The 15,427-nt window shown below is 41.4% G+C and overlaps 1 protein-coding gene across 7 annotated transcripts in view; it reads left to right on the plus strand.

The window, feature by feature from the left end:
* dennd1a (DENN/MADD domain containing 1A) overlaps positions 1 to 15,427 on the plus strand; it is a 201,118-nt gene that overhangs the window by 8,670 nt on the left and 177,021 nt on the right. For 2 of the 7 annotated variants that reach the window (XM_078162365.1, XM_078162366.1), the window contains exon 1: positions 10,741 to 10,923. The exons of 1 other annotated variant lie outside the window; for it this stretch is intronic. In XM_078162365.1, coding sequence (XP_078018491.1) covers positions 10,877 to 10,923 — 47 coding nt within the window. In that variant the 5' untranslated portion in view covers positions 10,741 to 10,876. Of the gene's footprint in view, positions 1 to 10,713; positions 10,924 to 15,427 lie in introns of those variants that run through there. 4 more of the 7 variants (XM_078162368.1, XR_013488182.1, XM_078162364.1 and 1 more) reach the window with 4 other exon arrangements.

Consider the following 15,427-nt stretch of genomic DNA (forward strand, 5'->3'; position numbering starts at 1 on the left):
CCCACTGTGCCTCCTTTACCTGCTGTCTTTGACCAGTTTGAGCCAGTATCTCTCTCCTCACTATCAGATATAGTTAAGCATCTGCGGCCGACTAACTGTCCCTCTGACAGCATTCCCTCTCGCCTCTTCAAAGATGTTTTTGGTACTGTGGGGTCCACTGTTCTTGCTGTCATAAATACCTGCCTTAGCTCAGGGTGTGTTCCAGCTGCTCTCAAACATGCTGTAGTGCAGCTCCTTATAAAAAAGAAAAACCTGGACCCCTCTCTCCTGTCAAACTACAGACCAATCTCCAAATTACCGTTTTTGTCCAAGGTTTTGGAGAAAGTGGTCTTTACGATGATTCATTATGATTCATTCAAAAATTGTGTAAAAAGAGTTAACTGCTGTGGTGTTATGTTTTAATAAGGTTACCAATAAGTAAAAGATATTTAATAGTTGTCTATTTTTTCATTACTGTACCGAAAAAACCGAACCGTGACTTGTGTAGCGAGGTACGTACCGAACCGTGATTTTTGTGTACCGTTACACCCCTACTGTCCATAATAATAACTATTTCAGGTAACAAACTGCGTGGCTTGGGCCGGACTTGTACTTAAAAATCAGAAAGTCTGTTGGGTTTGGGCCAGGCTCGGTTTTAACTGTCTCGGACTCGGGTCAGGTTCGGTCAGCAAAATGCGGCCCAAGCCCCACTCTAGTGTATAGCTGGTTCATATTGATCGCTAACGACAATTATCGATAATTTTTCACTAACCTATTTAAAATAAGGACCAGGAGAAAATAAATAAATTTTAACACATTTATTTTAAACTCAATTAGCTTTCTTCTGATTTCAATCAGTCATCATTCAAGGCATGCGGCGGAAAATATAGTGTCAACACAACCATTAGAAAACACTTAAATAAATGAACATACACAAGATGATATTAAAACTAAATGCTTTCAGGCAAACATATGAGCAGCTGAACAGAAGACTATGCATAACTGATTCACGTAGTGAGGAAAGTGCTATGTAGAAATTAGTGCAAACCTGAGGTAGACTTGAAATGATATCCATGTAATGTAATCCATATTTCGCCCACTTGTTAGCGAAATAGTTAAGGAACCTCCATTAGTTGTGCAATTTAAATGTGATAAGTCTCATTGACTGACTGTCACCTGTGTGTATGCGGAGAAGGAGAGGGGCGGAGGGAGTGGAGCTGTGGAAACACCCTGCAGTCCGACATGTTTTTCCCCTGACAGAATACATTAACATTATCAAACGTTTTTTCTATCGACGGCGCCTAAGTGTTTATCGCGATACAATATGTTATCGTTTTATCGTCCACCACTAGTGTGTGTGCGTATGTGTGTGTGTGTGTGTGTGTGTGTGTGTGTGTGTAGGACGGAGCTCTGCCATATGCAATACCGAGAGCAGAGGAGAATTGTAAATGTGTGACCATGTAGAGACAGAAATGGCATGCTGTTGTTTAAATAACATAAATAACATAAGGCTATTTGGTTTTTTATTAAAGGGACAAGGTAAAGACCTGTTCTGCAGGAAAGGTAACCTTAAATGACTCCTGTTGTGATTTGGCGCTATATAGAAAATGAAGTTAAATAGAACTATCTTGATCTTCAAGAGGGGCAGGGGTTGCCGTTGGGGAGGCGGGGCGCCCCCTAATAATGGTAGGGGAAACACTATAGTATACAAGCACGGGACCGACTCCGCTACAATAGGTGAAGATATTCCCCTTTTCAGCTTGTTAGTATTAGACCTTTTTCCAGTTGTCCTATTACTTCACAGACCAAACAATCGACAAACAAGTTAGCTATGGCTAGCTAGTGGTAAACTGGTACCATGGGGGACATCTTTACAGCTCTGTACATTTCGTACGTGCTGTATGCTTTACTTTTTGTACAGATGAGATGTACAGATGCATCAGAAATTATGCGATAAGCGATAATATTGTAATATTGTGCTTTTAAGACCATTTTTATTATTGTTGTAATTTTGCAGTTTTTAGACCATTTTTTAAACTTAATTGGTAATAAAGACATATTGATGCAAGTACACCCTTTTAAAGAAAAATAAACATTTATTTAACAAGAATATTTAGGAATGCAAAAAAGAAAATTAAAATATCCGAAATAACACGTAAAAATGTTGAAATAAATAAATAAATACAAAAAAATAGACTCTCAATCTCTCTCTCTCAGGTGTGCAGTTAAGTTGGTCGTATTCGCTCTTTTTGTTGAGATGGTTTTAGATCAAACCTGGCATACCGGCCTATTACTGGGCTTCCCTCTGTCATTTGGTATAAATCCAAAATACTCCCACTCAGGGGCCATGGCATTTGGTTTTTGGTTCCATGTCTTTCTCTTACGCTCAACTGTTTTTTTTTTTTTTTTTCCTCCGCCTCATCTCCCCCTCACGAAACTCGCACCGTGTGTGTAGCCCATAGCCCCGCCTCCCCCACAGAGACAAAGACACTCGATGACAAGAGCTTTCCCTCCGTTCATTACGCTAATGAACCAACTCACCTGGCTGCCAGACGATGCACGGCAGTGAACGCCACCCCACTCTGTTCCCAACTGGCTAGCAAATTCACAACCAATTAAGGTCAACTGACAACGGCCAGAGAAGGAGAGGGACACACCCAGAGAGAGACAGAGACAGAGCAAGAGAGAGTAAATTAGGAAATAATGGCATGCCCCTTCATCGAGGATCCTGTTGATGAGGAGGCCCACATTGCTCAGAGGGCCTTCCAACCACCACCAGCCCCAAGGGTCTTCCAGGACAGGACCAGCCCATTGATACAGACAGAGTCCTATCTGTGGGAGAGGTACCAGTTCAGCAGGCAGAGCATAGTGTATCTATGCAGTTTGCTGGAACCACACACTATAAAGGTCACATGCTGCAGCCAGTCTCTGACCACAGTGCAGTCAGTCTGTACTGCACTGAGGTTCTTTGCTAGCGGTACATTCCTGTATAGTGTTGGTGATACTGAGAGGCTAAGTAAGGCAACTGTTTGCAGAGAGGTAAAAAAGGTGTATTTTCTATTCATTTTGATTATTTCTAGCATCACCATACATCATGCATAGGGCTTGATTTGTTCACATTAACATATGGTTATCTTTTACATTTATGAATTAACCATGACAAAGCAACCACATTAAAATGGGACACACAGCATTGTGGTTTGTCTGTTCCTCATCCTATAGCACATTCCATACATTTAAGGGGATTTTCCTTATTTTGATATAATAAGGGATAGAGCTTACAATCGACTCCCAAATGATGAGAAATAGATAATTGAGTCACTTAATAGTTTTCCTCATCTCCACTGAATTGATGGATTTGCTAAATGGAATTTTCTACGCCAGGAAAAGGGAGGGTAGCTCAAAGCAGAAAGGCTAGAGGTTGAAGAATATTTGAGAAACACATATTCAGATTTAGAGAAGAATAGGATAGTAGGTTTCCCACCCGATATCCCTCCATTAGAAGGGATAGAGCATGAGATGGATGTCAGACCACCTAGGTGGAAGGAAGTTCAGATAGGTGGTCAGACGTGCAAAGGCTTCTTCGGCCCCAGGGCCTAATGGAGTCCCCTACCGGGTTTATAAAAGTGCGCCTGATACCCTTAAATTTTTATGGAAACAGCTAAGAATAGTTTGGGAGAAGCAAATTATACCAAGAGCATGGCGTAGGGCAGGGGGTGTCCTCATTCCTAAGGAGAAGGAGTCTGTGGACCTTAGCCAGTTCCGGATGATTTCTCTCTTGAATGTAGAGGGGAAGATTTTCTTTAGCGTAGTTGCGCAGAGATTAGCTAGCTACGTAGAAAGGAATAGCTTAATAGATACCATGGTGCAGAAGGCAGGAATACCAGGTTTTTCAGGGTGTTTAGAACATACTAGCATGATCTGGCACCAGATTCAGATTAAGAGAAGGGACCTGCATGTAGTATTTTTAGATCTTGCAAATGCGTTTGGTTCAGTACCGCATAGCCTCATTCCTCATTTGGAGTGCGTTTGACTACTTCAGAGTGCCACAGGTAGTTGTTAACTTAGTGAAAGCATATTTTCAGGATATTAGGTAGGTAGGTAGGTGGAGAGAGACGACAGAACGGGTTGCATTTTCCACCAGTTAGGGCTTACATGGATGACATGACACTGGTGACCACAACGCCATGTACAAAGAGGCTACTAGAGAAGGTAAATAAGAACCTAAAGTGGGCCAGCATGAAGATCAAGCCTAGTAAATCTAGAAGCATCTCGATACATAGAGGGAAGTTAAGTGACAGGAAGTTTGTCATAGATGATGAGGAAATCCCAACAATTAGGGAAAAGCCAGTAAAGAGCTTAGGTAGGTGGTACAATGTGGAGTTGAATGATGAGGAACAGGTGGTGAAATTTAGAAAAGATGTGGCAGAAGGATTGGATAGAATAGATAAATCCGAACTTCCAGGAAAGTTGAAGTTGTGATGTTTGCAATTTGGGCTATATCCTAGGTTAATGTGGCCACTGTCAATTTATGAAATTCCAATATCCGTAGTGGAGAGAATTGAAAGGTCGGTTAGCTCCTACATTAGGAAGTGGTTGTGTGCTCCTAGGTGCCTAAGTAGTGTTGCATTGTATGGAAAAGGGATACTTCAGCTGCCAGTATCTAGTTTAACTGAGAAATTTAAATGTACCAAGGTCAGGACAGAGCTGCTGTTATCTGGGAGTAAGGACGTGGTAGTTAGGAGTGTGGTTCCAAATCCAACCAAGGGGAGGAAGTGGAACCCAAGATCGGCAATTCAGGAGGCAGAGGCAGCTCTTAGACATGCAGAGATTGTAGGTAATGTTCAGTTTGGCCGGGGAGGCCTGGGGCTTGGCTCAGGCAAACCGGTATGGAATAAAGCAGGTCTCAAAGATAAAAGAAAGCTGGTTGTGGGGCGTCGGTGGCTTAGTGGTAGAGCAGGCGCCCCATGTACAAAGCTGTTGCCGCAGCGGCCTGGGTTCGACTCCAGCCTGTGGCCCTTTGCTGCATGTCACTCCCTCTCTCTCTCTCCCTTTCACGCTTGTCTGTCCTGTCAAATAAAGGCTAAAAATGCCCAGAAAAAATCTCTTAAAAAAAAAAAAAAAAAAAAAGAAAGAAAGAAAGCTGGTTGTAGAATAGATACGTAGACAGGAAGAGATGCTAAGGGGTGCAGAGGTAGTGGCCCAGGCTAAATAGGGACAGTGGTTGAATTGGGAAAGTGTAGAGAAGAGGAAGCTCAGTTGGAGGGACCTGTGGAGTATGGAGGAGAATCGTATTAGATTCCTGGTAGGGGCTACCATGATGTGTTACCAACCCCCCAGAACCTAAAACTGTGGGTAAATGAGTACCCATCATGCCCATTGTGTTCACGTACCGCAACCTTAAAGCATATTTTGTCAGGCTGTAAAGTTAGCTTGTCACAAGGCCGATATACGTGGCGACATAACCAGGTGTTGAAATGTTTAGCTGTAGGCGTCGAAGGGAAACGAAGACAGGTGAATTCAGAAGGTGTTAAGGATAGGAGTTTAGTAGTTCAGTTTGTCCATGAGGGAGAGAAACACAGAAGAGATAAGTTAGTGAGGAGGCAAGAGTGTGGCCACCTAGAAGGTGCTTGTGATTGGGAAATGCAAGTAGATTTAGGGGGAAAGCTTGTTGTTCCCCAGGAAATAGTTTGTACCAGGCAGAGGCCTGACTTAGTGTTGTGGTCAGTGAGTCAACGGATAGTTTATTTCATTGAGCTGACAGTTCCTTGGGAAGACTCAGTGGAAGAAGCCTATGAAAGAAAAAAGCTTAGATATGCAGACTTAGGAGCAGAAGCTGAGCAGCGAGGATGGAAAACTAGGATTTGTCCAGTGGAAGTGGGGTGTAGGGGATTCATAGCAAGATCAGCTGTCTCGCTCCTGGGGGAACTCGGAGTGCAGGGACAGAGTTTGAGGAAGACAGTGAGGGAAATGTCAGATGAAGCAATAAAATGTAGCCAGTTTATGTATAAGAGAAGAAATAATGTCAGTTGGGGGCCAGCAGGGGGAACTACTAAACAGGGCACATAACTCCTTGAGATCAGGTGGAGAGATCCACTTCCTTTCAGGAGGAAATCCAGGAAGAGGAAATATTTAAGTGTGGGAGTGGCCTATTTGAATCCATTTTGTTTGAGGCCATGCGGCAAGGTGAGTGTGTTTGCTGATCCTGTAAGTTCATTTAGCTCCTTTAACTTTAGCTTATATTGTAGTTATGCTATGTAGCATGTGAAATAGAGTATGGTGAATGTGCTAGGAAAGGTAGTATCAGCCCTGTTTCTACCTGGAGCTCGCATGTACGGAGACTGGGTTTGGTTGAAGATGGCAGTGCTGTTTGGGCTGAGAAAGCCATGTGTAAGTAAGGAGGAAATCCAGGAAGAGGATGTTTATTTAAGTGTGGGAGTGGCCTATTTGAATCCATTTTGTTTGAGGCCATGCGGCAAGGTGAGTGTGTTTGCTGATCCTGTAAGTTCATTTAGCTCCTTTAACTTTAGCTTATATTGTAGTTATGCTATGTAGCATGTGAAATAGAGTATGGTGAATGTGCTAGGAAAGGTAGTATCAGCCCTGTTTCTACCTGGAGCTCGCATGTACGGAGACTTGGTTTGGTTGAAGATGGCAGTGCTGTTTGGGCTGAGAAAGCCATGTGTAAGTAAGGAGGAAATCCAGGAAGAGGATGTTTATTTAAGTGTGGGAGTGGCCTATTTGAATCCATTTTGTTTGAGGCCATGCGGCAAGGTGAGTGTGTTTGCTGATCCTGTAAGTTCATTTAGCTCCTTTAACTTTAGCTTATATTGGAGTTATGCTATATAGCGTGTGAAATAGAGTATGGTGAATGTGCTAGGAAAGGTAGTATCAGCCCTGCTTCTACCTAGAGCTCGCATGTATGGAGCCTGGGTTTGGTTGAAGGCGGCAGTGCTGTTTGGGCTGAGAAACCATACGTAAGTAAGGTAAAGGAGGTTATTGGGTTGGTGCAGGGAAGGGAGCAGCGAGACCTGGCATTAGGGGAGTGTCTCTGGGACGCTAGAGATCACTGTCTAGCCTCCTGGAGGTGTCGTGGGACCAACTAGACAAAACACTGGTGAAAGGAGGTTCCCACCCGATGACCCCAAAGACATGCTAGTTATCACTGCTCATTGGTTTGTATAGTTAAGCCTTGCCATATTAGCTTATCATAGGGCTTAGGTTTTTCACTGAGTGTTGATCCTTTCTCTAGAGCACAAACTTCTTGTGTTTTATTTGAATCTTTGTTTCGGTACCAATATGAATTTCGATACTTTTCGGTACTTTTCCTAAGGAAAAGTCCTTTTGGATACAAACCTTTAGAACAATAAATAGTAGGGGTGTAACGGTACCAAAAAAATCATGGTTCGGTAAGTACCTCGGTACGGACTTCACGGTTTGGTAACTCAGATGTTCCACCAAGTTTGTGTTGTCTCGTGTTGTCTCCCTTTGTGATTCAGACTTTCTCTTGCCTTTTTTCACGTGCGCCAGCTGCGAATGTTGATACAGGTGTTGTTATACACACCACTTGCGCAATATTTGTGCTCCAATAGGAACAAGAAAGGCGTTTGTGTGCATGAATGAGTAAAATAAATTCAGCATTGAGATTCTCTGGATGACTGAATTAATGAATTAATTCAATTTCAAAGTACTGGTATTTTCTAAATGCAGTATAGTACCGTTTGGAATACTCTAGTACCGCGGTACTATTTTAGTACCGGTATACCGTGCAACATTATTATCTACATATATTTTGTCCCTTTGATGCAGGATTTATATAACATGATATTATGCTGAAATGCTGAATTTTCTTTTCTTTGTCACTTTTGTCATTTAGCCTGTCGGCAGTATTCTGCCACGCCACCTCCCTTGCTTCATTAATTGCTGCAGTATTGCCTTTTTCGTAATTATGTCCTTATAGTCCTCATACATTTCCATGAGGAGCGTTTGCTCCGCCGCACAAAAAGCCTCAGCTCGCTCCTTTCCTTTGCTTTTTGACATTTTGCAACATTTTCGGCACTCGACTAGTTTGGACTTATTTTCCCTCGGTGCGTGCATGAGTTGAGGCTTAACAGGTGAGACTTGAATTAGCGTCAGTCGGAGCCAGCTGATTTCACTTGATGGAATGGGTTGGCACTAGATTGGGATTTGGCTTCAGTGTTGGGTAAGGGTTACTTTAAAAGTAATCAAAGTATGTTACTGCGTTACTCCCTGAGTAAAGTAACTCAGTTACTTTAAAAGTACTTCCAACGTTACTCCCTGAAAAAAGTAACTCAAGCACTTTTAAAGTACTTTTGAGTATTCTACATTTCCTATTGGGCAATGGACCACAGGGCGCTAAGCCTACATTTTTTTGTCTCCAAAATTAAAGTTATGGACCACTTGCCCTTCACTGAGATCCAGTTCTCCCATCACAGTCGTCACTTTGACCAGTAGAAACACAGAACGATCTGCTGCCGTAGACAACCGTATGACAACAATACCCCAGCGTTTTTAATATTTCCTCTAGGGATGTTACCACACAGAGTAAAAGGGGGAAATGATGGTGTGAAACAGCAGAGGCACTTTGTCAACCCGCTGAGTTAACGTTACTGTCATTAGCATCAAGCTAGCAAACAATGGTACATCCTCACGGTCGGACATAAAGTAATAACATTAACAAATAGCGGCGGGGCTTTTACTCACCACAACTGCAGAGGCTCCCAGCTTCATTTGAAACAAACTACATTATAGACGGTCCGTTATTTATTAATCCCTCTGTTGTCTTTGTAAAGTTAACATATCGCACCATCATTTCAAACTCAACACTTTTTCAAATTAAAAGCCTCATAACCTCGGCTGAGAGAATCCCTCCACTTTCTAAATAGGCTTTTATTCTGAAACATTTGTCAGAACTTCCTGTGGAAGATACAGTAGCTTGACAGTTTACGTATGGCGCTTCAAATGTAGCTCCTGCCATCTGCTGACGCTTTTAGGTGACTACAACAACATGTCGGCTGGCACATGAACAGACACAGTGACTCAAGTAATAGTGAAAGTAATAAAAATAGGACAAGAATAACCCGATAACATCACACACGCCTTGAAAGACGACCGGGGATAATTGGTGAGTACCAGCGTGTAGCGTGTACCAGGCATAATGCAAGTCCTGAGTCTGAAATATGTCTGTCAGCGAGTCCAACTCCACCTATTTAGACTCCACCGTAGACAACGGCAGCATTTCTTTGACCACGTAGCGAGCCACAAGCTCCGTGGCTTCTTTCAGACTGATAGGTTTAACGTTATCTCCGTTATTAGAACCAAACGACAGCCGTTGCTGTTTCGGAGCTGAAGGACCAGCGTTCTAAAAGTAACGGAAGTAACTGATGGCTTGTTTGAAAATGTACTTAAGTATTTGATTACTCAAACAGCAAACTAATGCGTTAGGTTACTCGTTACTGCAGAAGGTAATCAAAGTACTTCGTAACACGTTATACCTAACTCTGGTTGGCGTTTAGTCAAACTTCAAGATTACACCTTCGTCTGGATATTCTTAGCTACGTTGATGGAATACCCCCCAGGTCAAAGAGCAGCACGGAGCACAGAGAAGTAAGTCAAGATCATGTCGATAAGAAAACGTCCAGATTTTTTTTTTACTGCAAACAAAGTTGCAAATATTATCTTGGAGGACATCATTGCACTTGGTTGACTATTTTTCTATTATTTTAGATGTAAATATTGCATGTTACTTACAGATAAAATACATTTTTGACTTGTGAATGAGTCAATGGAATTTCTTGCAATAATGAAAAAATACTGGCAATCATGTCCGCCTGGCATAAAACCACATTTTTTGGACACCTGTGAAATGACAATGTCCCACCATCATGGTTCTTATATTGCCAGATTCCAGAGAGTCTCCCCTCTTCATATATGGCAGAATATGTCTACTTCCAACTTACTATGGTGAGAGACATGTACAAATGTAAGAATTTAGTAAAATGGATTTGTTTTTTTTTAATTGATATAAAAAATACAGGCACATAGAAGGACATGGAATGATGGCAAATCTGGTTAGCCCATATTGCTCTGAAAAAAACAAGACATAGCATGTGTATGTAGCCTTTATATTGACTGTGATATGAGCTTAAAAGTAAAAGCAGTAAAAATACCCCAAAAACGCCTAGGGCCCAAAGGGTTAATGTTGTACATGTTTTGTTGTTATTTTTCAGTATTCTTAGGTAGGGTTGGGGCCGATCCGATCCAGTATCAGTATCGGGTTCCGATACCAATGTAATTCACAGATCAGAAATCCACCTGCGGAAATTTCCGATCCGTCAGCTGTGTTTGTGCTTTCACATTGTCTGCTGGAATGATATGATGATTGCTACATAGTAGTGTTGCACGGTATACTGGTACCAACGGTAGACTGCGGTACTAAAACGCAACGGTACATATGATACCATAATGTTGGAGTACCTCAGGTACCACTACTGTGGAATAAGTTCAAAGTCCAATCGCAAGAGGGTGAGTGTCCATACGCTGTCCAATAACGTTTATATATGCTACAGTGATTTGTTTTCCACAGAGCTCTACGGTGCGAGCATTTTACTCGCATTTGCGACTAAAAATAGTTTTGTGTGAGCAAAAGAAATCATTCAGGAGCACGCTGTGCAAGTACAGATTTCAACCAGCAGCAGAAACTAAAGGCAAATCCTGCCGGTTGTGGCTTGAACGGGCCATACAGACAGCTCTGTCTATGTCACAGACAGGAATACGGCGGTCAAATACGGCGGCCATAGTGCTCCGCGGCGCAAGATAACGGCTTACCGGCGATGGAGAAGCCCGGGTCCAGGTCCAATAAGTCTTCGTTGGTGTCATGACTGCCCAAATGTACCTGAACAGCCGAGCCATGGCGGCACACAGGTATGTGACGTGTCAGAGGAGAAACGAGCCGTTCATATTTTCACAAACCTCACCACACTTAAGGGACCGTTCTTTACTTGTCAGGGGAGGAGGGTGGCTGGTTGATTTTTGGTTGATTTTTATTTTATTTATATATTTTATTTTGATCCCCCCTATGTTAATCACTTATTGATGCTGTTTTTGAAGTATGAATAAGTCAGTAAGTAATTTATTCTATTGAAATATCATTGATGTATTATAGAAAAGTGATTTATCTTTTTAGAAATGACAAAAGGCACATCTGCCTCATTTTCACTGTGGTATTGTGATACTACTCAGAACCGTGATACTTTCACTGGTATCGTACTGTGGGTCCCAATTTTGGTACCATGACAACACTACTACATAGTAGTGTCTACTTGATTTGTATCTGTGCTGTTCAGATTAATATGACAGGTATTTTTTTGTTTTTTGATAGTGTATATTGCACTAGTAGTTTAACACTGTCTTGGAATTTAATAAATATTGACAATCAATTTGAAACCCTTACAGTTGCATATTTGTTTTCAGGATGGGATTTTTCCTGTGAACAGGATTTCCTGCTTTTCTGACCTCCTTTTCTGACCTTATACTTACCTCAAGTTGCCTTTTGGGACATACATGCATACATATGTACATATTATACTTGCCTGTAGAGAGGAGTTTATTACAGCCTCATATAAAATCAATAATAATGATAATAATATTAAGGCAAACAGAGCACTGGTATCGGAATAGTATCGGTATCAGCAGATATCCAAATTCAGGTATCGGGATCAGATCGGAAGTGAAAAAATGTGGATCGGTGCATCCCTATTCTTAGGCCTGTGTAATGTTTGTTATTCTGTTTCTGAACGATATCAATCAATCAGTCAATCAATTTTATTTATAAAGCCCAATATCACAAATCACAATTTGCCTCACAGGGCTTTACAGCATACGACATCCCTCTGTCCTTAGGACCCTCACAGCTGATCAGGAAAAACTCCCCAAAAAACCCTTTAACAGGGAAAAAAAAAAAACGGTAGAAACCTCAGGAAGAGCAACTGAGGAGGGATCCCTCTTCCAGGACGGACAGACGTGCAATAGATGTCGTACAGAACAGATCAGCATAATAAATTAACAGTAATCCGTATGACACAATGAGACAGAGAAAGAGAGAGACAGAGACAGAGACAGAGAGAGATGTGAGGACAGACGGTAATGACAGTAGCTTACAACAACATTAATGAAAGTAATAATAATATAATTAATAATAATATATTAATATCTGATAGTATACAGGTGTGACAATAATCATATGTGTATAAGGGCAATTCCATGCAAATGTCAGCCTCATCATGAAAAAATAAAGTAGCCATATTTATAACAAAACCCATTTAAAATGTATCATCAAGGTCTATATTTTGAAGTACAAAATACATTTGATCACAATATTCATGCAAATACATGTTTTTCCTCACTACAATGAGGAGACACAATAATATAAAAATGTATTTTTCAGTGAACAAAATTGTATGACTTTCTGAATGGCCAGAATGGCAAAAAAAAATCACCTACAGATGTCTTCTAACCTCACTTTTTATCAGGAAGGGCTGTTGTATCAATATGTAAATCAGTTATGTACTTTGTGTCTTTCCATTGGCCGGTGGAACGTGCTGTTATGATGCCTGTTTATGGGACAACTCATGTAACGTCCATTTTTTAGGAAAAGTTGTCATAAAACATGCATTTGGAAAGCAATGTCAGCCAAACTTTCTAAGCAAAGCTAACTTTTAGGAAGATGACATTAGCAACAGTTGTCATCCTGGTCTTATTTTTTGTATTATTTCCGAGCGCTACGGACGTTACCGTGACGGACGTCACATATTGTAGAGTCGATCATATGAACCCCGGTCCATGTGTGAATGTTGATTACACTGTATCACATTAATGGTTTCACCCCACTGTTAAACCTACTGCTCTTGTGGCTCGCTGTGTAGTGTTTACTATCATCCTGAATGAGCTATTTGCAGGGATGGGCTGCCGACATGTGAAAAATGTTACTGTATCACATGAATACGCTGGTAGCCTCTCACGATAATACTGCTCTTCTTGTTCGCTGTTTACTAGGGTTGAGCCCGCGAGTATCCGGTGCGGATAAAGCACTTTTGACGAGTATGAGTATTATGTAATACGAGTCATTATCTGTGCTCGTGATGAATGAAAATCCTATAGCTGACCATGTCCACATTCTGTGATAAGCCAGTCACACACAGCGCACCTCCCCTACACACACACACACGGTCACTGCAGCTGTGCCCCGCTCCGCTGACACACACACACACACACACACACACACACACACACAGTGACAACCTCTCTGTCAATCACTCACGTTTGACAGGTCACGTCTCATCTCTCTTCAGTACCGGTTAGGTTTTCTTCAGCTCGCTCTCACATCGGTTTGTAATTACTTATAGTCAGTAGAGATTCTGGTAAACTTGATTCATAACAGACGCGGTGCTTTTGTTAGAGCTGAATGCGACACGCGTCCGTTTTTTTGGGTTTTTTTTGGTTCGTCTTCATTAAAGTAAATGAAGATCTGAAAAAAACAGCTCAGAACTATTTGATCAGTAGAACGACATTTCTCTCTCTCTCTCTCTCTCTCTCTATACACACACACCATAGTCAGCATTATGTTTAACTTTGTGTATAAAAGACAAAGAACATTAGGTAGTAAAAAAAAAATCGCACTGTCTGGTCATAAAAATCATTTAAAAAATTATATAAAAAACTGCATTTTCCTTAATTGCCAACTGCATGTGTTGTATTCATTGATGCACTTAAGAATATTCATGTTCTGTGTTTCTAAGAAAAGACCAATGGGTGTACTGCCTGTCATCTCGACTCGCGCATTATTAAAATTCACTTGACAGCTGTCACTCTGAGGTGATTTATGACCAGTCAGTCGCATCCAAAAAGGTAACGCCTACTATGTAGTCTACCGGTATGTAATCGATCAGTAGTAGAGTAAATGATTTCTCAGACTACAACATAGATCCAGACTGGTTTGACCCTTTAAATGGGCCACTGAAGTCAAACACATGTGGGTAAAGCCCTATTTTTGATTGTTTTTTTGTCTATTTCAGACGTGTAACATCCATAACGCAAAAATGTAACATCCATAACGGCACTTTTTTTGTGATTCTTTCCTTAACAGGAAAAAAAAAAAGTTTTCCTAAATGTGCTTTTTGGGTACCTCAAACCCTTCCCTACAAAATGATATTAAACATGTTAGTCTTTGAAAGAACAATTCACAGAGTTTTCATCATGTGTTCAGTGAGTCTGAAAAGCTTGTCCATTTCTGTAACATCCATAACGCTGGGTATTCTGTCACTTCTCTCAAAATCCAAAGGGTCAAAACATTTCATATTGCAGGCTTATCTTTATCCCAATAAGTGTAACTAAAATATGTATATTCAGTTTTCTAATTCAAATCAATGCCTTGTCAGTGTTGAGCTTAGTTTCCAATTTTCTCTCTGAATGTAACATCCATAACGCTGGAATTGCCCAAAATAACAGTAGAAGTATGACTAATGACTAATGATGGCAGCAGCAGCAGGAGGCATCTGGCAGGACCACGGCAGCAGCACAACCACACACGTCACGCTGTCCAGGCACCGCTGTGATATGAGTTATTCTGAGAGACAGTGGAGCACAAAGGCTCCGGAGAAGAAGCCGAGTTAGCAAGATGTAGTAATAGGACGAGAGAGAGAGAGAGAGAGAGAGAGAGAGAATCTTTATCCTTATCTTTATCAAAGAGGAAAGTCTTAAGTCTAGTCTTAAATGTGGAGACGGTGTCTGCCTCCCGGACCGTAACAGGAAGATGATTCCACAGGAGAGGAGCCTGATAGCTGAAGGCTCTGGCTCCTGATCTACTTTTGGAGACTTTAGGGACCACGAGTAACCCTGCGTTCTCAGAGCGCAGTGTTCTGGTGGGATAATATGGCACTATGAGCTCTCTAAGATATGATGGAGCTTGACCATTTAGAGCTTTATAAGTTAACAGTAGGATTTTAAATTCAATTCTGGATTTTACAGGGAGCCAGTGCAGCGAAGCTAAAGCAGGAGAAATATGATCACGTTTCTTAGTTCCTGTTAGTACATGTGCCGCTGCATTCTGAATTAGCTGGAGATATAGCCGCAAGCCGACATTTTGGTGACTCCCTCTGAGCCCTTCAAAGTGATTTTTAATTAGTCACGGTAATAGCGTATACCCCAGGAGAATGTGGGGAAGGTTTAACGGTAACAAAATTTGGATACCGCCCAACTCTACTGCCCCCTGATTATCCTGTTTATTTTTATTATTATTTTCACTATTTCCTTTCTCTGACATTCCGGTGTTCCTGTCGGTGTGTGTTTATACATTGTTTTTGCTGACAAGCAAAATAAAGACATAATTTTGGGGGGAAAAAAACCGAGGTACAGACCGCACCGTGGGCTA

The sequence above is a fragment of the Epinephelus lanceolatus genome, chromosome 19 (genome assembly GCF_041903045.1).
Source record: "Epinephelus lanceolatus isolate andai-2023 chromosome 19, ASM4190304v1, whole genome shotgun sequence".
NCBI lineage: Eukaryota > Metazoa > Chordata > Actinopteri > Perciformes > Serranidae > Epinephelus > Epinephelus lanceolatus.